The sequence below is a fragment of the Natator depressus genome, chromosome 3 (genome assembly GCF_965152275.1).
Source record: "Natator depressus isolate rNatDep1 chromosome 3, rNatDep2.hap1, whole genome shotgun sequence".
Taxonomy (NCBI): Eukaryota; Metazoa; Chordata; order Testudines; family Cheloniidae; genus Natator; species Natator depressus.
Window position 1 is genome coordinate 121,565,564 of NC_134236.1, and position 25,561 is coordinate 121,591,124.

A 25,561-nucleotide genomic window follows, 5' to 3' on the forward strand; every position below is an offset into this window, starting at 1 on the left:
TATAAGTGCAGACAAAGTCAGATCCAGAGTATCAGATATGGGAGGAAATACTCCTAGTCCTACTGCCAACTACTGTCCCTACCACCTATAATCCCTAGCAAAGTAGCTAGGGTCTAGTAGTTAGTGTACTAGTCTAGCATTTGGGAGACCTGGGTTCAAGTCCCTACTCTGTTACAGTCTTCCTGTGTAGCCTTCGGCACATCACTCACCTTTCTGGGCTTCCATTCCGCATCTGTAAAATGGGGCTAATAGCACTGCCCTACCCCATAGGGGTGTTTTGAGGGTAAATACTGAAAGATTCTGAGGTACTCGGACACTCTGGTGACAGGCGCCATATAAATACCTTGAATAGATAGCTGGATTCACATCCCTAGTATCCTGTTGTATGATTATGGGGCAATGGCAGTTTACAGGCCAGCTATGGTTTTGCTCATCTCTAATCTCAAGTTCTATCTGTTTTCCAAAACAGTCCCACCTCAGCTATTCATTGCTTTCTGTGATCATACAGGAAGCAGCTCCATTCTTACTCATCAGTGTCATGAATAGAAAACAACATTTGCTAATATCTTTGCACCTACAGAGCTGCTGCTCCTTCTCTTTTTTTTTTTTGAACTGATTTAAATTGTGCACAAATACATTTGGAAGGTGTTTATAAGATAATTTTGGCTGAACTGGTAACTAGTAACAGACAAGAGAATATGACAAATTCCTTGATGAAGATAGCAAAATACAAACAAAATAACTGATCTCAAAATACAACAGGCTGTGCATTATTTTAACCTAAAGTCCCAATTTGTTATAAATGCAGAAATGGCACAAAGAAATTAATTAACAGGCCCATCAAATATCTGGAAGGAAACTAATCTGTTCTGGTTATATACGTGTCACTTATAAATGTTCCAGGGCTGATCCAGAATACATAACTGACTGTTTCATTGAGGTTCGGAGAGAGGTCAGTGTGGCTCACTTGTTTCGGATATGTGAGGTTGTGCTGGTAAAACTGAGCAAATGTCTTTTGGGGTTTTTTTCTTTAAAGATTTAAAAAATGATAATCTTCACAAGGGCTAATGACACTTCTGTTATGACAACATTTAGAGCAGGGTGGCCAATCTGTGGCTCCGGAGCCACATGAGGCTCTTCAGAAATGAATATGCGGCTCCTTTTATAGGTACCGATTCCGGGGCTGGAGCTACAGGTGCCAACTTTCCAATGTGCTGGGGGGTGCTCGCTGCTCAACCCCTGGCTCTGCCACAGGCCCTGGCCCCACTCCACTTCTTCCTGCCTCCTCCCGAGAGCCTGCAGTGCCCTCGCTCCTCCCCCGAGCCTCCTGCATGCCACGAAACAGCTGATCGGGAGGTGTGGGGAGGGAGTGGGAGGTGCTGATTGGCAGGGCTGCTGGTGGGTGGGGGGCGCTGGGCGTGGGGACTGCGGGGAGCTGATGAGGGGCTGCTGACATTACTGTGGCTCTTTGGCAATGTACATTGGTAAATTCTGGCTCCTTCTCAGGCTCAAGTTGGCCACCCCTGATTTAGAGAGACAAGGTGGGTGAGGTAATATCTTTTATTGGATCAACTTCTGTGGCATTGTAGATAATCAGAGAGTTATAGATGGTGAGCCCACTGGGGACAAGATTTCGTTTCTTGCATTTGCTCAGTAAGCAGATGTCACTCGCTGTTCAGATCTAATTGGCAGGCCATTCTCGTGGCTTCTGCCAGTTAAGGACAAAAATGGAGAATGCTGCTAGGATATTGACGTACAACTTAAGCGTTGGCATAAGCAATTTGGTGAATTGATGAACAGAACACCACCAAGATGTAAACTACAACTTACTCCAGCAATGAACCTGGCAGACAACAGGCCAGTGACATTAGAGGAAGTGATGCTAGTGGTCAAATGGTCATGAAATGATAAAGCACCTGGTTTTGACAGGTTTCAGAGTAACAGCCGTGTTAGTCTGTATTCGCAAAAAGAAAAGGAGTATTAGCAAAAAGGAAAGGAGTATTACAAAGTCTATAAACATGATGTTGACTAGGAACTGAATCTCATGCATTTATCTATGTGAGCGCCAACGGTTGTATTACAGACTGGGTCTCAGGACTATGCCAGGTATGTGTTCTCTCACATACATTATTTAATGTTTGAAAAAACTAGCTGATGACAAAGCTGACTGAGGCCAAAGTATGAGGTGTGAAATTTAAAGATTCATCTTTAGAGCATCTTGAATATATGGCTGTATTGTCTTACTTAGAGAGACTACTGTCCAACTATGGCTAATACTGAAAGAGCTGGGAAAAAGCTATCTCTGGAACTTAAGATCAATCGTGATATAACCAAAGTTATGCTGTGATGGCGTGCATAAGCCCCACACCGGTGAACTACTGATTAAAGAACAGCTCTGGCTCCAGAAAGCCCCACCTAGCTACACCAGCATGGCATGTTCACATTGGAGGCTAGGCTCAAAAGGGAGAAGCTCACCTCAAGCTGGGTGGACAAAGCAAAGCAGTTGTGTGCTGCAAGCTACTGCAGAGAAGCTACTAGGGCTCCACATGACCAAGGCCAGGTTTCACTGCCAAGTAACCACAGTGTCTTCACCCCACAGAGGTCAGGAATGACAGGTCACAGCTGATAGAGGAAGACTCTCTGGAGCACAATCAGAGAGCACTCCAGGGGGAATCCAGAAACAAACCCGTGACACTGACGGAAGAACCAAAACCAGGATAGGAAATGGCCCAAGAAACAGACATAAGGGTGCCCACCCTTAAGCCACATATCTGAGCTATTATTCACAGGTTCTACAGCCAGACCATCACCACTGGGAGACATGGCCACCAACACTCGCCACTGGGTGGTGCTGCAAAGTTCGGACTTCAACTCCTCCAACACATGTTGGAGAATGCGGGTACTGGCCAAGTCCTGTTAAAAAGACAGGAGGTGTAATGGTGAACCTGACCCAAAAGTGGCCATGGATACAGAAAATTTTAGTGAAATGAATGGTAGAGAGCAAACAACGGCAGGTGGCCCAGCAACAGCAAGGTCAACTACTACTACTATAAGTGGCCCAGGAGCAGCACCAGCTACTCCAGGAACTGATCATTCAGCATCAGGTGCAACAAGAACACCTAATTCAGCAGATGGCATCACTTTTGCAGCCTGAAGGGGCATCTAACACTTGGAGGCCTGGACCCTCAGGGGACATCCTCCCCACTGGGCTGCCCATCAGACTTACGAAAATGGGACCATGAGATGACCCAGAAGCCTTCCTGGTCACCTTCAAATGGGTGGCCACCGCAGCCTGTTGGCCACAAGAACACTGGGCCACCATGATAGCCCCATATTTGATAGGATCTGCAGAAGCTGCCTATTGGGGCTTGGACTCCATAGAAGCATTGGACTACAACAAGGTAAAGGCAGTTATTGTCAACTACCTGGACATCAACCCTGAGATGTTCCACCAGCAATTCTGAAATGAGAGATACCTGCCAGAAGCCTGACCCAGGTGGTGGCCCAACACCTGAAGGAACAGTGTTGGCTCTGGTTGAACCCCAAGAAGCAGACCAGAGTACAGGTGGCAGAGACTATCCTGTTGCAGCAGTACAGGTTCTCCCAGCCAGCAGGAAGGAGTGGGTGAAACACCATCAATTGTCAATGCTGGCAGAGGCTGTAACCTTGATGGAGAAAGAACTGGCAGCCAATAATCCAGCCTCAATGACACCTAGGATGGGAGCCCCCAGAACCAGGACACTGACCCCTAATGAGGAGCCTGCTAGGAGGGGAGGCCAAGGGTGGCTGAACTGGCGACCTACCTTTGTGTCACCCCCACTTGGAGAGCAGGACCCAGGCACTGAGGCAGAATGGTCACCAAGAGCGGGGTATGCCCACCAGGAGGTCCCATGGCCCCAGGAACAAGCCAGCTGAATGTAACCCGAAAAGGAGTTGCTTTGAGTGTGGACAGCAAGGGCATTTTAGGTGGGAGTGCCCCTTCATGGACTGCATCTATGGACAGGCATGGATGGCAGGGACCAGAGTTTGTAGGCAGGGCCTGGCAAGGTGTTGCTGCCAGTATGGGTCAACAGAGCTGAAATGATGCATCTGATAGACTCTGGGTATAGCCAAACCATTGTACGGACAAGCTTAGTAGAGTTCCCTGATACATCAGCTGCTCTGCCCTACCTCCAGTCCATTCATAGGGACATGAGTCCCTGCAACAAGAATGCAGCTGATGGTAGGAGGTTACACTGGGACTTGCCAGGTCAGCCTAGCAGACACCCTGGCCTACCCAGTAACATTAGGGCAGGATTGGAAGTGGTTTGAGGGACTCCTCAAGCAGTGGAGCAGGGACTTCCCCACCTCAGAAATCAACCCAGGCCTGAAAATGAGGGGGTTTATGGGCCAAGACACAATGGAAGACCCCAGAGAGTGTCCCTCCAGCCAGCCAGCAATGCCAACCCAGCAGCCTACTAGCACTGGGACACCCAAGGAAATAAGCCACAATTGGCTACCAGAAGATGAGGACTTTGTGCAAGAACAATGGGAAGACCAGACTCTGAGCTGGGCATGGTAACAGATAGCTGTCTCCGATGGGGAGGTGGGCAAAACCCAATGAGTAAAGCACTGGCCCCACTTTGAGCTTTGGACCTAGTGGCTTTACTGAGTGATGAGACCCTCAAACCCAGGAAACAGGGCGATGGCTGCTGGGAGTCAAGAAGTTCCACTGGAGGCTTTTACACCGAACCCACTCAGTCGAATATGCCAGGTACTTGGAGTGAAAAAAGACGCAGGAGAGAGTGGTCCCTTAGATTCTTCTGGCTGGGAATCCACAAAAAAAGGTGCTAGATTTTTGTCTTGTGCCCTGAATGCCAGCTGGCAGGGCCCAAAGGGCCCAATTCTGCTCCGAGTGGTGGGCATACCCTTTGAATGGGTAGGAAAGGATTTAGTGGGGCCCCTTGAGAAGATCACATCTGGGTACTGTTATTTATTGGTGATAGTAAACTATGCCACCCAGTACCCTGAAGCCATCCCACTACACACAACAAATATGCCCACCGTAGTGAATGAACTCATGAAGCTCTTCACCAGGGTCAGAATACCAAAGGAAATACTGATGGACCGAGGATCCAACTTCGTGTCCAAACAGACATAGGAATTGTGTAAACTGTGGAGGATCAAAGCCCTGAAAACTTCCATCTACCATCTGCAGAGAGATGGGCTGGTGGAGCAGTTCAATGGGACCCTGTAGGCCATGTTGCGGAAATTGGTCAACATGGATCCTTGACACTGGGCCCAACTGCTACCATCATTGCTATTTGTCATATGGGAAGTCCTCCAAACCACCACAGGATTCTTGCCCTTCAAGCTTCTGTGTGTAGACAGCCCAGGGGGATTTTGGACCTCCTCCACGAGGCCTGGAAGGAATAGGAGACTGGGGTGGTAGGCTCAGTGCCATATATGTTCCAATTTTCAAGAATAGCTGAAAATGCTAAGAGACTTTACTAAGGAAAACCTCTTGAAGGTCTCTTGAAGGCCCAGGAACGGACCAACAACAAGGGGAAACAGTTGCGAACATTCAAACCAGGTGACAGGGCTTGTTGTTACTCCCAGTGCCCGAGTCAAAACTATTGGCCCTGTGGTCTATTGGCCCTGTGGGCCATTTGAAGTGGTAAGAAGGGTAGGGCCAGTTGACTATGAGATCCGTCAGCCTGGGAGATAGAGGGAGACGCAAATTTATCACATCAACCTACTGAAGGCTGGAAGACTCAAGATGGTCTTCTGATAGCCCTTTATTCCCCAGAACCAAAACTGGGGCCTCAAGCCATGACATCCACAGACCCAGCTCCTGTGCCAATGGGGCCAGAGCTCAACCCAAGGCACCAAGACCAAACACTGCAACTGACTCAGGCCTTCCCCATGGTGTTCTCAGCCATCCCAGGGAGGATGTAGCAAGTACAGGAGACTCATCGTCCCCTGCCAAAGAAAAGGTGGGAGGTGGTCCACTAAGAACTCCAGGCTATGCTGACACTGGGGGTCATCAAGAAGTCCCACAGTGAGTGAAGAAGCCTTATTGTGCCGGTGCCAAAACCCAACAGCTCAATGAGATTCTGCATAGAATTTAGAAAGATCAACACGATAGTGCTATTTGATGCGTATCCAATGCCCAGGTGGATGAGCTACTAGAGAAACTGGGGAGCTCCGAGTATATATATTCATGCTAGATTTGACTATAGGATACTGGCAAATCCCTATGGCAGAGGTGTCCCAGGAGAAGGTGGCCTTTCCTACTCCCTTTAGCTTCTATCAGTTTGTGACTATGCCTTTTGGCCTACACAGAGCATCTGCCTCCTTTCAGTGACTGACAAATAAGGTGCTGCAGCACCATGACCCATGGACGCCTTATTGATGATATAGTCATCTATAGCTACAGTCAGGAAGACCACCTACAGTACATCATCATGGTCGGTCAAGCCCTTGGGAAGGTTTACTGCAAATCTGGCTAAGTGCCACCTTGGGCAGAGAGAAGTGACGTATTTTGGGTACCCCATAGGGTGGGGCCAGCAACACCCCCTGGTGGATAAGGTGCAGGCACTGACCCATGGTATGAACACATCAACCAAGGAGCAGGTGCAACATTTACTAGGCTATTGTAGGTGACTTATGCCTGGCTTTGCCACAATAGTCGCCCCGCTTTCCCCACCCCCACCCCCGTCTTACCGACCTAGTAAAAAGCACCCACCCCAGGAAGGCGCAATGGACAAAGATGTGTGATAGGACCTTCAGAACTCTGAAGAACCGGCTAGCTCAGGGGCCAGTTCTCTTCCACCTCAATTTTTCAGAGCCTTTTATCCTTCAGACGGACATGTCAGAAGCGGGTCTTGCGGCCATGTTGTCCCAAGAAATAGGAGGTGAGAAACATCCAATATTGTACCTGAGTATGAAACTATTCCCACAGGAGGAGATTGAAAAAGAGGCCCTGGCTGTGAAATGGGCCATAGAGGACCTATACTATTATCTACTAGGGAACTCCTTCTTACTCTTCACAGATCACGCCCCCTTCTGCTCGCTAAATTCTATGAAGGACACCGATGTCCGGATTGAGATGGTACACCTCCTTGCAGCCTTATGACTTCCACATGCTCAACTGCCTGGGAAGGGCACACGCAAAATTGATTTTTTTTCCTCGGGATGGAGGAGGAGAGCAGGAGGAAGGCCCACTGCTAGACCCAAGCCTGAGGAGGAGGGTGTGTGATGGGGTGCGTGAGCCCCACACTGCTGAACTAAGGGTTAAAGAACAGCTCTGGGCCCAGAAGGCCCTGCCCAATTGCACCTGCTGGGCATGCTCACATTGGAGGCTGGGCTCAGCTGAGTCTGGGCAGACAGAGCAGGGGAGCATTTGTGCACTGCAAGCTTCTGAGGAGAAACTACCAGGGCTCCACACAGCCAAGACCAGGCCCCACTGCCAAGCGACTGCAGGCCCGTAACCCCAGGGAGGCTGGGAACAACAGGCCGTGGCTGATAGAGGAACACCCTCTGGAGTATGATCAAGGGGAATCCAGGGGGAATCCAGAAACATACTAATGGCACAGACAGAGGAACTGAAGCCAAGGTAGGAAGTGGAACAGGGAACAAGAGGGCAGCAACCCATAGCTCATATATCTGAGCTATTATTCACAAGGTCCTGGCTTGCAACCCAGTGGAGCAGGGAGGGTCTGGGTTCCCCTGCCCCCAGCCATTGCCTATTGCTACTGGGCCCTATGGCCACTGACCCTCGCCACTGGGCAATATGGCCACTCACCCTCGCCACTGGGCGATACAGCCCAGATCACCACCACTATGCGGTGATGCCAGGTTCATTCTTCAACCCCCCTGACATATGCATGCTTCCTATAAAACGGAAATGAATGACCAGCCAGCACTGCATGTAAATGGCAATGACATTGAATGGGTGTACAGTTTTATCTCTCTGGGTAATCAGTTGACAGCAGGGTGTTCTATATTTGAGGAAGTCACACGTTGGATCAATCTTGCATCAATGGCATTCTGAGTTGGGAGTAAGGATTTGTCTACACAAAAACTGGTACTGGTTTAAACAATTAGTTAAACTGGTGTGAGTTTGTGTGTAGACAGTCTTATCTGGATTTAAGAGTGGCTTGTTTTGATTTAGCTTCAACTAAATCCATTTAAAAACACTCCTTTAGTTAAATCAGTGCAAGTTGTATGTAAACAAGGCCTAAGCTAAGAAAAGACATATATGACTGGGTGATACTTCCATGCATTCAAAGAAGTTTTAGAAATGAACCTGCGAAGGGACAGGATGCAGATGACCCCAAGCTACTTAGGAGAGGACAATCCAAAAATACTGAATAGAACTGGAAACATACAATGGCTGTTGTATGAAAAAGGAACATCCCAAGGAGAGGACACCTGTACAAACAGTAATTTCCCAAACAAGGGACTCTAAGGCAATCTAATAACTACTCACTTCAAAGGGACTATAATATGAGTGTTGTACATAACAAGATAAGCATCTTTTGACTCTGGTAGGCTGAACCACAGCTTGTCTGTAAGAGCAGTGGTCACTTTGACAGATCTTCACAGGATGCTACACGAGGCATTATGCTACACATGTGAGTACTTTATTATCTGATTTCTCTTTCCTTACCTACGGGTCTGTATCTGTTTAAATGAGCTTTTACAGGTCTGGCTAAGACTGCTTTGATACCATTTATATTATTGTATTATTATTTTTCTCTGTCTGACTCTAATGAACTTGGTTGCATTGAAGATCCCTGTGGTCTGAGACTGTTTGGGGGGAAGTAGTGCAGTCCATCCCAAGAGAGGGAAAGTGATCGGCCTAGCACAGTGAGCACAGTCAATAGGGAAAGCCTAGTGATCCCTGACACAAGCCAAGTTACAGGGGGCCGAAAGTAACAATAACCCATTCCAAAGCCAAAAAGGAATCTTCCCTTTTATAAATGGGATTTATTGCTTAATGGTGAGGGTAAACTTGACACAAAACTAATAGCCACTTGACTGATTACACCTCCTTGATAAACACAATTCAAGCAGAATAGTCACACAGCCCTAATTCTGAAAAGAGACATTCCTGTGACCATAGTGGGCCTCTGCTGGCATTAGCCAGCACAACTTGAAAATGAAGTGATTTTGTTCATTCAAGTTCTACAATAATCACCCTGCAATACGACATTATTCTTAATCATCATTTCGCATCTACAGTATGCTAGGTGCCTTTCAGACAAATAAAATAGACAAAGAGGCAAATTCTTCTCTCAGTCTTATCAATATAAATTGAGACCCAACAGAAGTCATTAAAGTTGCTCTGGATTTACACTGGTGTTGCTGAAGGCAGATTTTGGCCTGTCATCCCCGTCCCTAGGAGCATATAATCTAATGGTAGACATGATGCAAAGGATGGTTACAAACAAGAACAGGGAGGACAGACAGGGTTAGGAAAACAGACGGGAGTTACAATAATAAGGTCACACAGTTACTTAGATTTACTACACACATATCTAGCTGATTCCACTCTTTACTGTATTCCCAGACAAAAATGGCATTACTGAGAAGTAAGATTGAGAGAACACATCAGTAATTTAGGATAAAATATAGGGATGTTGTACTCATCTCAGATACATTCATTACTAATCCTGAAAATTCAGGGTAAAGGTTAAACTTAAAGAAGTCCAAACATGTTAAGATATGAAAATATATTGCTAGGGTATCCAAAAACCTTACCTCTGCCCCATAGCGACCCTATGCAATACCCATATGGTTGTGATTAAGGCATTTAGTGTTGATGGTCTAAAATTAGATTAAATTAATTTTTAAAGATATATGATTTTTTTTCTTTTCTTTTCCCTCATGGTGTCAGTACAGAGAGTAGTACTTTGAGAAAACAATGAAAATGTATGTGAATAATGTTGATGCTTTTATTCAACCAGCCCTGAGCTTGTGACATGTGCCGACTGCAGTTTTTTCTAAGTCTGTGGAATTCTCTACCATTAAAAAGATGTTACTTTCTTATTCAGAAAAGGGAACAAAGATTGACATTTACAGCAGTTTGAGAAAGGCCCATGAACAGATCGGCAAGGCAAATACTGGGTATGTTTCTTGACTACATTGCCAACAGAGGACAAAATCCTGTAAACCCCTAATCATATCAATAGTCCTCACTCACATAAATAATCCCTTTGCTTTCAGTTAGGAGTATTCATATCAGTAAGGACAACTCAGAAACTAGAATTTGAATTCACTTGGATATGCTTTAACATCAAATAGCTACTATATTTTGTGATAGAAGGGCCCCTCTGTAATATTTCTAAATCCTAACTTCCATTAGCTAGAATCTGTTCATACCTTTTACAAGTAACTATAACAGCTGTTTCTTTTATACCCCTCACTCCCACACAATCACACACACAACACTGTTTTCTTCTGTTATCTTTCCATATGATCTCTATGAAGATAAAGTTGTTATATAATCATATGAACTATTGCCTTGATTGTTAACCTCACTTTTAAAACTGCTATTGCAGCAGTTCATGTAGACATATACAATGTCTGCGGGAAGAAATGCCGTCAGGCTTTGATATCTGAGTCCAGTTTCATTTGTACAGCACACAGAGTACTTATTCAAAATCTCCATCGCATTTGCTGGTCTTCGTAAAACAGATATGTATTTTAAAAGACTTAACGTATTGTCTAGCATTTTATAAATCCTCTTGTTTTTATCTTTTGAAGAACTAATCTTATAACATCTAGACTACTGAAGATTAAATTCTAATCTATTGAAATGCTTTATTGCCCCATACAAATCAGTAACAGGAAAGCCTCTTACAAAAAGCTGGCCACAGAGGAGACTAAAATCTCTGTGCTACAGGGGATATTTTCTTTTCTTTCTGCTTTTTTGAAAACACTTTGGATTTAAAAACAAACAAAAAATAACAATCTGTAATACTGCAATAAATAAATCAAAATCAGACAGCTTTGGGATATTTGATAGTAACTGATGTAATAAACAGACCTCGGGCCTCATCTAAAGCCCACATGGAGTCTTTCCATGGACTTAAACAGCTTTTATATTAGGCCTGTATTGGCCTAGTTTTCAAAGGTGCTGAGCACCTTCAGCTCCCATGGACTTCCATGGGATTTGTGGCAGCTCATTACCTCTGAAAATCTGGCCACTGGTAAATCTGTTGCATAATTCATTAAAGTCATTTGTTCAACACAAAACATTGAAGGATGGTTCATCATTTTTCCTGGCACTTTAGCAAAGAGCAGAATAAATATGTGAGATCTCTGCTACCACTGGGCCTCTGTCAGAAGTTTCACGATTTACACCATTTAGTGTAGCCAAATCCTTTGTTTAACCGACCACTTATTGAATGTGGTACTGTATGACAAAGTTGCAAACAACTCAAGCTGTGTTGTTATTTGTTCTAAGAGCTGCCTGGTATGACACAATCACAAAAATTAGTGAGTATCCTAGTGGTGCATTTAGGGTGACCAGATGGCAAGTGTGAAAAATCGGGACGGGGTGGAGGGTAATAGGCACCTATTTAAGACAAAGCCCCGAATATCGGGATTGTCCCTGTAAAATCGGGACATCTGGTCACCCTAGGTGCATTACATTGAATCAGAAGAACATATACAGCAGGAAATGAGACAAATATACTATTATATATAATGATATACAATATAGTGTATAATACATAACAATTACTTTAAGTATAGAGGGGACTACACCAAAATTTAGATCAGGAGATTCTAGAGCTTTGAAGGAATTCAGAATCTGAACTAGGCTCTGGATAGAAATATTGTGGTTCCCAAATACTAGCAGCAGCAGTTAGTCAGGACTGCAGGGTCCCCTTTCTGTAGGTACCACGCTTTGTCAGAGAGCCTTCATAAAGGAGCAACAAATAGAGATTTGAGAGAAGATAAGTGACCCTGGGCTGTGTGGCTTTCACATAGATCTTTAAAGGCTAGCAACGTTACTAATTTGCACTTTTAAATATATAGGTCAATGTTTTCAGACTGGGGTGCCTAAAGTTTGGCACATAAATAAAAGTGGCCTGATTTGCAGAGTTGCTGCACAACCACAGCTCCCATTTTCCTCTCTAGGAGCTGTGGTTGCTCAGCACCTCTGCAAATCAGGCCCTTTGAATTAGGTGCCTAGATATGGATTTAGGTACCCAATTCCAAGCCCCAAATTTGGAAAGTTTGGCCAGAGTCTCACTTTGATTAAAATGCAATATAAAGAAACCTTACCTGTGTATAGAAATAAAAATAACAGAAAGACGGCTTTGCTAATCCCCATTTTGGGACAGGCTGGCTCTGCGCTGAAAGCTGTGTTAATGCTGTGTCAGTTTTATTGACTTACACTCGACTTAGACAGCATCACACAAACAAGATAGTCAAATTAAGTTAATCATTCTCCTGGTTCTGTGACCCACTCTGCCACGATCTAAATGTTCAAACATTACCTTGAATTGAAGATCTTACAAAATAATGTTTAAATGTTTGTATTAGATGCTGGGAAAAGATGAAAGCACTCTCCTATCATACAGGGCATGCTTTAGCTCTGAAATGGTTAGGCCTCGTTTTGCTAACCTAAAGACAGGGATAGCATTACTGAAAAAATACAAAAACAACGAGAAATCCTTGTGGCACCTTAGAGACTAACAAATGTATTTGGGAATAAGCTTTCATGGGCTAAAACCCACTTCAGCATGGAGTGAAAAATACAGAAAGCAGGTATAAATATACAGCATATGAAAAGATAGGAGTTGCTTTACCAAGGGGGTTGGGGGTATCAGTGCTAACGAGGCTAATTCAGTTAAGGTGGAAGTGGCCTATTCTCAACAGTTGACAAGAAGGGGTGAATATCAAAGGAGGAAAATTATTTTTGTAGTGCTAACGAGGCCAGTGCAATCAAGGTGGACATCGCCCATTTCCAACAGTTGACAAGAAGGGGTGAGTATCAGCAGAGGGGAAAAGTACTTTTTGCCACTGAGCAGAATGCAAATACCTGCTATTCTGTGTCTTCAACGCCAAGGCCCTGATGCTAATCTCAGTTGCAATGCTGTATTGGCATAAATGCAGCTATGCCTGATTTATTCCAGTGTAAGCAAGAAGAAAATCAGTCACAAATAATGTTAACTGGGTTATATTGTCATTCTACAGTTTCATCAGAGAAATCCCTCTCTTGTATTTCAGTTTTAGACATATTCTAGGGTTGGGTTTTCTTGTTGATGTTTACTTACGGAGAAGGGTTTTTGTTTTATTTAATTCCTAACAATGTCTCACATGCTAGTAGCCACTATTGACCTTAGGTCTATGAGATCTATGTGGTTACAGTTGGGCTCCTCCTTTCCACAGACATAGCCACACCCACACAAAATCTTCTAGCCAGTGTGCCACACCCCTACGCTCACCCATGTTCCAAACTGATTTCAAAACTAGCAGAGATGGATTCCCTAAATGCCCTCTCTCTTGGGAAAATTGCACTTCAGCGCTGGTTCGTAGCCTTCCAGACTATGTTGGGTTGGTGGGGGAGCCTCACCTCAAGCTGTGGAGTCAAATATGCAAGTCACTCAGGATACCCTGAGGGGGAGGGAGCTCCAAACTGGCTGAGGATGGGAGAGGGTGTAAATAAATTAAGGAAGGGGGATCTGGATGGGACTCCACATGTGTTACTCTGCATAGAGTCCCATAAAACCTAGAGCTGTTCCTGTCTTTAGCTCTGTGAAGCACTCTCATTTTCTCAACAGGATCCTTTAATATTCTGCTATCGAACTTCCTGCTGCAGTAGGAATTATTCTGCTAGGCCTTGTGTGAAGCACTACAGAGAGCAGGATCCCATTAGAGGCTCCAGAGAACCCTGGTAGCAGACTAGAGAAACGTGATTGTCATTAACAGCAGGGATTAGTCCCATTGGAAGAGAAGATGAGTTGTGCAGGAGGTGGAAATCAGTTCAGGGAGGTAGCTAATAATTGAAGGAGGGAAGGATTTGCTGTTCTTACAGAATGGGAAAAAACAACTGTGTGAGTGAAGAGAGAGGGATAAGCAACGAGCCTGCTCTTCTTCAGTTGACAGTGTGTGGATGGTTGTAGGACCAGGCTTGAGGCACTATTATTTCCGGGGAAAAAAGCAGAAAGTGAAGAATAGAAAATACCATAAACTTCAATAGTGGACAAACTTCTGGGAGCTACTCAGACCTTTTGACTTAGTCCCAAGAGACCTCCCTGCCTCCTCCTAAAATACCTGCCATTTCCTCCCACCCACATGGCTACCTTTAAACCTGCACAAGACCCAGCGTGTCTATTAGTCTGCCATTTCAAAGTTCTTAGCACTCTGGAGGTTAACCCTTAGTTGAGCCTCAGCTAGTTCAGGAGGTTGTGTTGTCTAGTGGCTAGGACAGAGACAAGAAGCCAGGACTCCTGGGCTCTATTGCTAGCTCTGCCACTGATGTATTCTGTGATTTTGGGCAAGTCACTTTAACCTCTCTGTGCCTCAATTTCTCTATCTGGTATAGCAGTTACCTCAGAGGGTACTGAGAGGCCAATTTACTTAGCTTTTAAAGCTCTTTGATTCAAAAATAAACCCTGACTTTAGGGATTCATTTTAGTATTTTCAAAGATGCAGGCCCTTTTGTGAGTTCTGAAAACTGTATTGGACAATTTTTTAACAAATTAACTCAAATGCTACTGAAATGAAAGTATCCCTGGCACTGATGGATGCCAGCCAGGATCAACAGGTTTCTCATGTCAATAATGTGGAAAACAGGGTGAGCTCTGCTGTCACTCAAGTACTGGGGACAGATTAACTTCAAAAAGATGAACAACAAAAATGAGATTTTTGGCCATATCATGACATTCAGACTGTAAAGCAATAAATTATTGGAATACCGCATGGGAGAAGTGATGGAAAATCAAGAGCCGGCTGCTTGTCTGTGGGTTGTAGAATTTCCAGATGGAATGGAATGCAGAGATCTTGTTGGCTTTTTAAGTGTGTGGATGGATAACTAAAGGTGAAAACTGAAGAACAGGTTTAACTTGAAAGAGTCTGCAGATTCCCTATCAAAAGAATAGAACAGGATTCTACTAATAGAAATTCAAGAATTGTAATGGTCTCTCTGGACTGAGAGATCCGGATAGAATCCTAACTGCAGCCAGGAACAAGCAGATCTTCTATACTGTACAAGGGAAAACAACATATATTAGGCCAGATTCTCAGCTGGTGTAAATTGGCATAGCTCTGTGTGGCCAATTTACACCAGCTGAGGATCTGTTCCATTATTTTTTCCAAATATTTGCCCTAAATCTCAGGCTAAATGTGGGATGTCCACCCACCGGATAAGCTTTTGCAAAACTTAAAGTGGAAATAGCTCTCTTATATCCAGCTAAATTTAGGGCTTGTCTATATGGGGACACTCAGGAAAGTTAATTCTAAAGTGAAATATTCTAAACTGAATTAAGGCCACCTTAATTCTGAATGAGCATGTTCACACAGGGGTTTAATGAAGTTTAACTAATTCAGTTATCATTCGGATTAATTTTCCTGAGTGTCCCCATGTAGACAAGACAGGCATACTGGGGGAAAAAAACACATTACTTGTCACATGGTGTCTGCAAGTTAACTTGTAAACAAGATCAAAATGACTTCTAGCTTGGGCAGCAATGAATTGGACTGAAGTTCTCAAGTAACTGTTAAATTTGTTTAGTTTTCTATAAATCATTTGAATGTATAGAATATAGGGGGTCTGTGGAAACTTTTTACTAGAGCTGGGTGAAATTATTCAGCCAAAACTTTTTTTCTGACAAAAAATGCAAATTTGGTGAAACTGAAATGTGACATGAATTCATCACTTTTGCCAAATTGTTCATGTCAGAAAAAAAAATCAAAAAAGGTGAAATATCTAGAATTTTTTATTGAAAATTACTTTTTAAAAAAAGCCCTTCCATTTTATTTTTTTAAAAATTAAAGAATTAAAAAATCCAGACAAAATGTTTTGTTTTGGGTCAAATAAAACATTTCATTCAACCTGAAATGAATTTTTTTGACTTTTCAATTCACAATAAATTTCATGTTTTGGGGATGACCCAAAACAATTGTTTTCAGTTTTTTGGAATTGCAGCGATCCAAAAATCAGTTATTCACACAGCTGTTTTTTACATCTGTGTTCAAACTGTTCTGCTGTAATTTCTCACTATCTTCAGCTTGTTTTAGGAAAAAACAAAAGACTGCTTCAACCCTTCTTGTGTAATGAGCAACTCATTAGCTATGTCCTTTTTGGGGGGAAGGCTGGTGTAAGGACACTAAGGGTGCATCTACACTGCAGTTAGACACCTGCGGCTAGCCCATGCCAGCTGAGTCAGTATTTTGGGGCTCGAGCTAAGGGGCTGTTTAATTGTGGTATAGACGTTCAGGCTCGGGCTGCACTCCAATCTTTGGGACCCTCCCACCTTGCAAGGTCCTAGAGCCCAAACATCTACACTGCAATACACAGCCCCTTAGCCCGAGCCCCACAAGTCTGAGTCAGCTGGCATGGGTCCACCATGGGTTTTTAACTGCAGTGTAGATATACCCTGAGTTGCTAGCTTTCCCCAAGCTAAAGACCCTAGTATACTCCCTCCACTGTGTGGTTGTTTCTTAAGCTAGCCTCAGACCTGGTTCTACCTCACTTACACTGGTATAATTCCATTGACTTCAATGATCTACACCCATGTAAGGGAGAGAAGACTCAGGCTTCCATTTTTGTCAAGGACAAAGATGCAGATTTGCAGATGTATTGTACCTCTGCATCATAATGGGTCAGATCGGGCCCCAAAGATCTGGGTACAGGAAAATATAATCATCTATCAGCATATTGAACAGGATGTAAAATTGCCCATATTGTATACTTTCCACCTGAAAGTAGCACATTAGGGTTAAAACAGAAGAATACACCTCACTCCCTCTATCTACCCTCCTCAGTCCTCTTCATTTTTGGGCCTGTGTCTGAACATTAATTTTCACCCAGAGTTTTTAGCAGTATCCTGCAAGGCCAAACATTTGAAAAATATTCTCCTTCTAAATTGGAAGGGATTGTTGGTCTCTCTCGCCCTCTTTAGAATGACCGGCACTTTGTCTAAATCTCTGTCCATTTCTGATCTGGTAGTGTTTGCTCTTCTTTGTTTGATATCCTCAGAGGCCAGGTGTTTATCAGAGTTTAAATCAGAGTTGGGGGACTTCAGTTAGCATAGTGGTTAAAATATAATCAGTTGTAGATCGCTTTTTAAATAAAAGTTGACCCTTGAAATTCAGTTTATTTCTGTAAAATGAAAAAAATAGTGACCACAGAGTCAACCTAAGTCATTTGTGCTAGTGTTTACATTTATTTAGATGTAGTTTCCTCAATCTTCAACACCACAACATGTTAGAAAAAGCCACAAACGTGTCAATTATAACCTAAAGGGAAAAAAGGGGGAAGATGCTTGAGGACAAGATTCAGTTGTGTTGAGGTAGCCACTCCAAAATGCAGAGAATTAAAGGAAGAAGACAGACGTCAGGACTAGAAGAGGAGAGTGAGTTGGGGGGTAGAATATGTTGGTGTTAAATCTATGTGGTAGGGTGGCACAGATCCATGGGTAATACTGGAAACAAAGAAAACAATTTGATATTCAGTTTGTAAACAGCAAGCCAGCATAAATGATGAAATTGAAAATGACATAGTCCTGCTTCATGGAGTGAAAGAGTAATCTGGCCACAGAATTCAGGATCACCTAAAGTTGAGAGAAGAGATTTAGATAGATTCTAAAAGAAGGAGTTGCTGTAGTTGAGGTGGGAAGTAATTAAGGCATGAATAAAGGTTATAACTTGCAGCGCAGGCTAGGGTCAGGGACAGGACAATTTCTGGCATTGTTCCAGAAGTGATGATAAGCAGATTTAAAGGGGGAAGTGAGAGGAGAAAATAATTTGGGGGTTAAGATGTCTCCAAGATTTCTGACATTGGAAACAAAAATATCTGAATAACGGAAAGTGATAGTAATCAGAGACATGGGACAAACAGGACAGTTTTCCAGGAGAAATACTTCAGTATTGAAACATTTACTGGAACAATCTATTGCTAATGATAGTCAGGAACAGATAGAGTCAAGACAGGTAGATATATGTCCCTCAGAAAGTGAGCTTGATGGAGATCTGTAGGGAAAAGATAACCAGAGCAGAGCTACCCATGAGATATCCATGGAATAGAAGGGCAAGTTGGTGGGGGTGGGGGAGATAAAAAACTCCCATTGACCTCACTGGAGCAGGATCAAGCCCTAGAAGAGGGTGAATCCCAAAGACAGTCTGGCAGTGGACCCATTTCAGTGAAAAAAATAAAGAAAATGTAAAGCCCCCACTAAGACTGAAAACTAAGTAGTTAGAGAGGTAATATGTCAGTAATAACATCTAATTCAGCAGCAGTTTGCATTCTGAATTCAGTGTACTAAACTTTATAGGTAGTGGAGAGTCATCAATCAAATATGGCCTTGCTTGTTAAGGGGGATTATGAGACAATAATACTCCTGATTTCCTATACTGAATACTGTAGAGAAATTATGGCAATACCACAGGCCTGAATTAGGGAATAGTGCATATCACAACTGCCCTATAGGGATCTTGGAGAGGGATTGTACTTCAGAAAAGCATAATCCCTCCCCATGTGGCTCAGCATACACAAGGGGACCACATGGACTGTACTATCTGTTAGGATGATGAAGTCTGTTCTTCCACCTGCTGCATTCTGATTCCTCTGTGGACTGGCCTGGACAGGGCAGGACTGTGACCCCACCTCCTTCCCTCTCCTCCCCACCCCTTTGGGCACACCAGGCAAGTAGTCCCACCCCATCCCCTAATGCGGGGACTCAGTTGTGACAAAAACAAATACAGATACAGACTAACACGGCTACCACTCTGAAATCAATTGTGACAGACTCTCGTGCAAGCTGCACAAGGAAGGGGGGAAGGTCTTTGTGTGCTTCTCATCCCTCCCCGCCCCCGCCCCCCCACTCCCATCCAGCCTGCCCCATTTTAGTGAAAAATCTGAACTCACCAAAGGGACGTTCCTGGCCAAGTACAGGATGTGCTGTGGAATGCATTCTACAGTGTTTAAAAGAAATAGCTTTTGCATTCTAGCCCCTGGAAATTTTCAAGCTGCCCCACTTGCAATCTCTTGCAAACCATTAGTTTAGATAAAACTTTGAGGGGCAATTCTGATATTTTTATGAAACTGAAAGCACAATGCATAGTCATTTCTGCAACATTTCACTGCAGAGTGTCACTTGGTGGTGGTTCCAGCATCTGAGGAATACAGAAATTCAAATCCTCAGTCTGCAAAGTATAAATGAAATAGCATGAATCTTTGTAATTCCCCATTCTTGTAGTCTCCAATACAAGGACAAAATATCACAATTTGTCACATGACCTATACATTGAAATAGCGCAGTTTCAGTTTGACCTTTGCAGGTTCTAAATTTGATTGCTGACCATTTCATCCTTCTTCCTATAGTCTGGCTCATTAACTTGTGCAAAGTGGAAGGAAATGCTAACCAATCAAAATGAAAGATGTTAAAAGGCAAAAAGCAAATGACACTACTATATTTCACTGAATGGCTGTGTTAAACAGGGTGAAATCCTGGCCCCTTTCAAGTCAATGGGAGTTTTGCCATTGACTGCAAGGGGCCAGAATAGATTTTTTAAAGTAATATATACATATATCAAAAAGAGTAAATGATTCCTACTGTGACACTGACAGACCAGCTCAAATCAAAGCCATTGGCCAATTCACTTGTGTGTGAATATCAAAGAAATGGTAAGTATACTAATTCACTCATGTGTTAATTCAAAGGAAATGTGAGTGATATTGTCTTTACTTATCTGTAAATTGTTGATTGCTATCACATTACATTATGTATAACTGGTTATTAGATAACCCTAGATTAAAGTGTGTGTTAGTGCTAAAATGAGAAGATGTTTGATATGTCAACTGCATGAAAACTAATAAAATGTTATTTGTATTGTTTCACTTATCTAGCCCTATTTTAATGTAATGGCAGGCAATTGCATTATGTAATCATTGTAACTAAGGGCTTGTCTACACTGGCAAGTTTTGTTGCCAAAAACTGCCTTTTGGCAACAAAACAGTGATAGCATACACACTACAATGGGACTTTTGTAGCGAGAACAAGCCCAGTTTTGGGAACAAAAAACTTCGACCCCTACAAGAGACTTTTGTCTTTCCCCCTCCCTTTATTGTCGACTAACAGCCAGTGTAGACAGCAGGCTTTTTTTTTTTATTGGCCTCTAGAAAGTGTCCCACAATTTCCATGCTGCCGCTCTGCTCAGCAGTTTAAACTCCTCTGCCTTGCAGCCAACCTGCCTCTCCCCCTTGCAAGCCCTGGGAATTTTAAATCTCATTTCCTGCTTGCTGGCTTCCCATGTGAGCTTCCCAGGTGGCTTCCCAGGTAAGCATGGCTGGCTATCGCACCACACACGCTCCCGCTTGGACCACTGCTGAGCTGTTGGATCTGATCAGTGTATGGGGAAAGGAGTCTGTTCAGTGGCAGCTGCGAGTAACCCATAGGAATCAGGACACATATGGGCAAATTTCTTGAGGGCTGTGTGAAAAGGGCTATGATCAGGACACATAGCAGTGCAGAGCAAAGATAAAGGAGCTGAGGCAAGCGTACCATAAGGTGTGGGAGGTGAACCATCGTTCTGGTGGTGCACCTAAGACCTGCCGCTTCTATAAGGAGCTGAACGCTATCCTCAGTGGTGACCCCGCCTCCATCGCCGATTGCCCCGTGGATACTTCACAGGCTGCTGAAAGAGGGGGTAACCCTGAGGCTGAAATTGTGGATGAAGAAGTGGAAATAGAAGAGAATGTGGAGCTCCCAGCGGGTTCGCCTGGTGGGGCAGGCAGACAGGAACTTTTCTCCACTCCAGAAGTGCTCTGCAGGGAGCAGGAAGCAGATGAGATGCCAGGTAAGTTGCTGTGGCTTGTGTCCAGGGAATCGAAAAGTGGGAGGCAGGTAGTGCTTTATGTGAGCAGGACATTGCCCTGTGTAGCTAATCTGTGTGACCAAGCAAGGTGTCGATAGACATTGAGACCTGCAGGGAATCCTCCAGAGAGAGGCTCTGGAAAGTTTCCAAGAGGTATTTATTAATCCTCTGCCGCAGATTCCAAGGGATTGCAGCCTTGTTAGTTCCCGCATTGTAGGAAACTGTACCATGCCATTTAGCAATCACTGGAGCTGGGACCAAAGCGGCACGTAGCTGAGATGCATATAGACCAGGGTGAAAGCCGCAAGCATGCAGTAGTTGTGCCCTGGTTTCCCTGCTCACCCACAGCAATGAGATGTCAGCAAGTAGATTGGCCGCCTGTGAAAAAGTGTGTGATAATTTTAGAATGAGTTCCCTGCAAAGCTGCCCTGCAAGCCGTGACCGTTTTGTCCATTCGCACAATCGCCTTCCCCCCCACTTCCGACACTCACCATGATTGGGGTGCTCACATTGCTGGGTGCCTGCCTGGAGTCAGTGAGAAAGTGATTACTACTCAGCAAAAGGCCCTTGTTACGGAAATGTTTCAATCCTTGGCTGGAATGTAACAATGCCTCTTCTGTGAAATGTCCACAGCAACTGAGACCTTGAGAAACACACCACGCACCTCTGCTGACCGGCTTCGTCAGATAAGGAAGAACCCGAGATGCAGCAAAGAAGACATGTTCCGGGAGGTGCTGCGGCATGATGAGAGACAGACCAGGGAATGCAAAGAGTGCTGGGAACCCAATGCAGCATTTTCTCGGCAAGCAACAGAGCGGATGATAAAAGTTATGGAGGATCACACAGGGATGCTTAAGTCTTTGATACAGCTGCAGGCTGAGCAGATCGATGGTCGACCTCCCCTGTAGAACATGCACATGTATAATTCTTTGCCAGTCCTACCCCCCTCTATGCCCACACATTCCTTTTCACTTCACAGCATTCCTGAGTTTCCCCCTCACTCCACCCCCTCTCACAGCTTGAACAATGATAGCTGGAGCTACACACAGTTGTGAGGTTTTACCTTTTTAACAATAAATAAAGGCTAAAAGGTATTTAATGGTACAGCATTTTTAACAATAAATAAAGGCTAAACAATAAATAAAGGCTAAAGGTATTTAATGGTACAGCATTTTTATTCTGTGTTCTACAAAAGCATATAGCAATCAATTCAATCTCAGGAACAGACTTCTAAAGCATTTTGTTACATGGAGCTTGGGCCCCAAAATTGTACATGGATGCAGAAGGGAAGCAACTCCAAAGCAGACATGTGTTAGTGTCCCCCATTGTCAAAGTGGTTCCTCAAAGCCTCTCTGATGTTAATAGCAGCCCTCTGGGCTCCACTGACAGCCCTAGCATCTGGCTGCTCAAACTGTGCGGCCAAGCACTCTGCCTCAGTGCTCCACACCTGAGCAAACATTTCACCCTTAGATTCACACAGATTATGCAGAGTGCAGCACACAGCTATGACCATGGGAATATTATCTTCAGTGAGCTCTAGCCTGCCACTGAGACACCTCCAGTGAGCTTTCAAATGGCCAAAGGCACATTTGACTACCATGTGGCACCTGCTCAGCCTGTTGTTAAAATGTTCCTTGCTGCTGTCCAGGTACCCTGTGTAAGGTTTCATGAGCCAGGGCTGTAAGGGTTAAGCCAGGTCTCCCAGGATTACTATGGGCATTTCCACATCCCTCACTGTGATCTTGTGGTCTGGAAAGAAAGTCCTCGCCTGCAGCTTTCTGTACAGACCACTGTTCCTGAAGATGCATGCGTCATGCACCTTTCCAGACCAGTCTGCACTGATGTCCATGAAATGCCTCCAGTGATCCAGAAGTGCCTGCAACACCATGGAGAAGTATCCCTTCCTATTGATGTATTCAGAGGCAAGGTGGTCTGGCGCTAAAATTGGAATGTGTGTGCCATCAATCGCCCCGCCACAGTTAGGGAAACCCATCTCTGCAAAGCCAGCCACTATTTCATGCACATTTCCCAGAGTCACGGTCCTCCACAGCAGGATGTGATTTATTGCCCTGCACACTTGGAGTAATACAGCCCCAACAGTGGACTTCCCCACTGCAAATTGATTTGCAACTGACCGGTAGCAGTCTGGATTCACCAGCTTCCACACAGCGATTGCAACATGGTTCTCTACCGAAAGGGCAGATTTCATTCTGGTGCCCTTGCGCTGCAGGTCGGGGGCCAGCTCAGCACATAGCTCAATGAAGGTTGCTTTATGCATCCTAAAGTTCTGTACCCACTGGTCGTCATCCCACACCTGCAAGACAATGCGATCCCATCAATCAGTGCTTGTTTCCCTAGCCCATATGCAGCTGCTCTGTGAATGCCAAAAGCACTGATAAGTTGCTGCTGTCCATATCACACTCAGGTGCCTGCTATTCATCCTCTGTCAGTAACTTTGCGAGTAACTCTGCTGCCATGCACAATGTTTTGCACGTCCCAGGATGCACCGCGCTCTGTTTCCACCTTCCCACAAAACCTAGCAACATTTGGTGTCGCCAGGCACTGTGGGATACATACCCACCGTGTATTGCTCTCGCTATCAACAATGGTGCTCCAAATGTGGACACGATCTGTTGACAGAGAGAGCAAATGTAGACTCACTTTGGCTACTTTGATTTTGTTGATTTTTTCATGTTGACATTAGTTTCGTAGACAAAACTTGCCAGTGTAGACAAGCCCTAAATTACTTGTGAATGCAAGGAAGTAGATTGCTAACTTCAAAGCCTGAGTGACTGTGTTTGACAATAGAAATTCACAGGCTTAGTTTGCATTTAGTCAACAAAGGAAGAGCCCATGCCATGATGAAAACACTTGCCAAATTGCTTTATAAGAATGGATATGGGGTCAATCCAGTATCTCTGAACTGTTTTGGATTGTGACAGGGCGGAATACTGAACAAGTGGACAGAGATCCCCAGAATTATCCTTTTCGAAATCTAGCAGATTACTACAACTCTGTTAACATTTTGGATTTACAGACTTTGACTTACCTGTTAATGTATTTTACCTGCTTTAGCCTCTCAATAACTCTCATTTCCTTTTCTTAGCTAATACATCTTTAGTTAGTATACTAGAGAAATTGACTGCTAGCATTGTCTTTGGCGTGAGATCGAGAGTATGCACTGACCTCGGGTAAGTGACTGACCCTTTAGGGTTGGGAGTAACCTAATGTAATGTAATGTAATTTGGTATAAGGGACCATTGGTATAAGGGACCATTATAACAAAATCCAGATTGTCTGGGTGGCAAGGCAGGCTGGAGAGCCTAAGGGGACTGTTTGTGACTCCATGGTAAGACTAACATAGTGATCCAGGAGTGCATACATGTTACTGGCTTGGTGAAATCTAATTATAGACTATACCATCAGTTTGGAGTGTCTGCCCTGTTTTCTGACAGTCTGACCTGAGGCTGGCACTCACAGTTGTAAGCCACTTCAGACAGCATGACACCTATCTAGCATATTTACATTCAGTTTTCAATCCATGGTTGCTATGTTTGTTTTTATAACATCCATACTCAACTAGTTAGTGTATAGTCCACTCAAATTGCCTGATCATTCACTACTTCCTCAAAAACTCCCATTGAAGCTAGAGCACCTGGGTCTGATCTGTTTTGCACTGGTGAAACTCAGAAGTAAATCTAGTGAAATCTCCTAAGTATTGTATTCTCCTTCAGTTACTATCTTAAACTGTAAAAAGAAAAGGAGTATGAGCTGTAGCTCACAAAAGCTTATGCTCTAATAAATGTGTTAGTCTCTAAGGTGCCACAAGTACTCCTTTTCTTTTTACGGATACAGACTAACACGGTTGCTACTCTGAAACCTATCTTAAACTGTTGTGTAGTGCATTGAGGGTTGTTGTTAAATAGCTATTGCATTCCAGATAAGAGGCTGTTGCATTTCAATGGTGGGTGTAACAATTTTTGTGAATATATATATATATATATATATATATATATATATATATATATATATATATATATATATATATAAAATAGTTTGCAAAACAATTTGGCATTTACAGAAATAAAAGACACTGTGTAAGTATAAGGTATTATTTTAATACCCTCACCTGTGTAGAATTTGCCCCTGTTTAAAGTACTGCTACTGGGGACTGGAAAGATTGAGGAATTGGTAATGGAACACACAGCTTTTCATGTCTAGGGCAGAAGTTTAAATGGAGTCCAGATCAATAGTCTTTACCATCTGATGGATTTTTATTGGCCTGTGTGATCATAAAATGGGTTGCTGGTCTCAGTCCAGTTCCTAGCAGATCTGCATCCACATCGCAATTGGCAGCCTCATGAGTGAGAACAAAGATAAAAAGAGGTTGGAGAGTGAACTGCTCTCTTTCCCCTAGAGGTGTTGAGGCTAGGGCACATTGGCTGGGCCATTGGGCACTGCTATTTCCCATGCTGTACCTCTTCAGCATCTAAGGATGTCAAGCCAAGTCCTTTCAGGTACCACA

The 25,561-nt window shown here is 43.9% G+C and overlaps 1 protein-coding gene across 1 annotated transcript in view; it reads right to left on the minus strand.

The window, feature by feature from the left end:
* LOC141984065 (plasminogen-like) overlaps positions 1-12,369 on the minus strand; it is a 62,256-nt gene extending 49,887 nt beyond the window's left edge. The window contains exon 1 of the mRNA XM_074947002.1: positions 12,280-12,369. Coding sequence (XP_074803103.1) covers positions 12,280-12,328 — 49 coding nt within the window. The 5' untranslated portion in view covers positions 12,329-12,369. The remainder of the gene's footprint in view (positions 1-12,279) is intronic.
* Between the last annotated feature and the right edge of the window lie 13,192 nt (positions 12,370-25,561).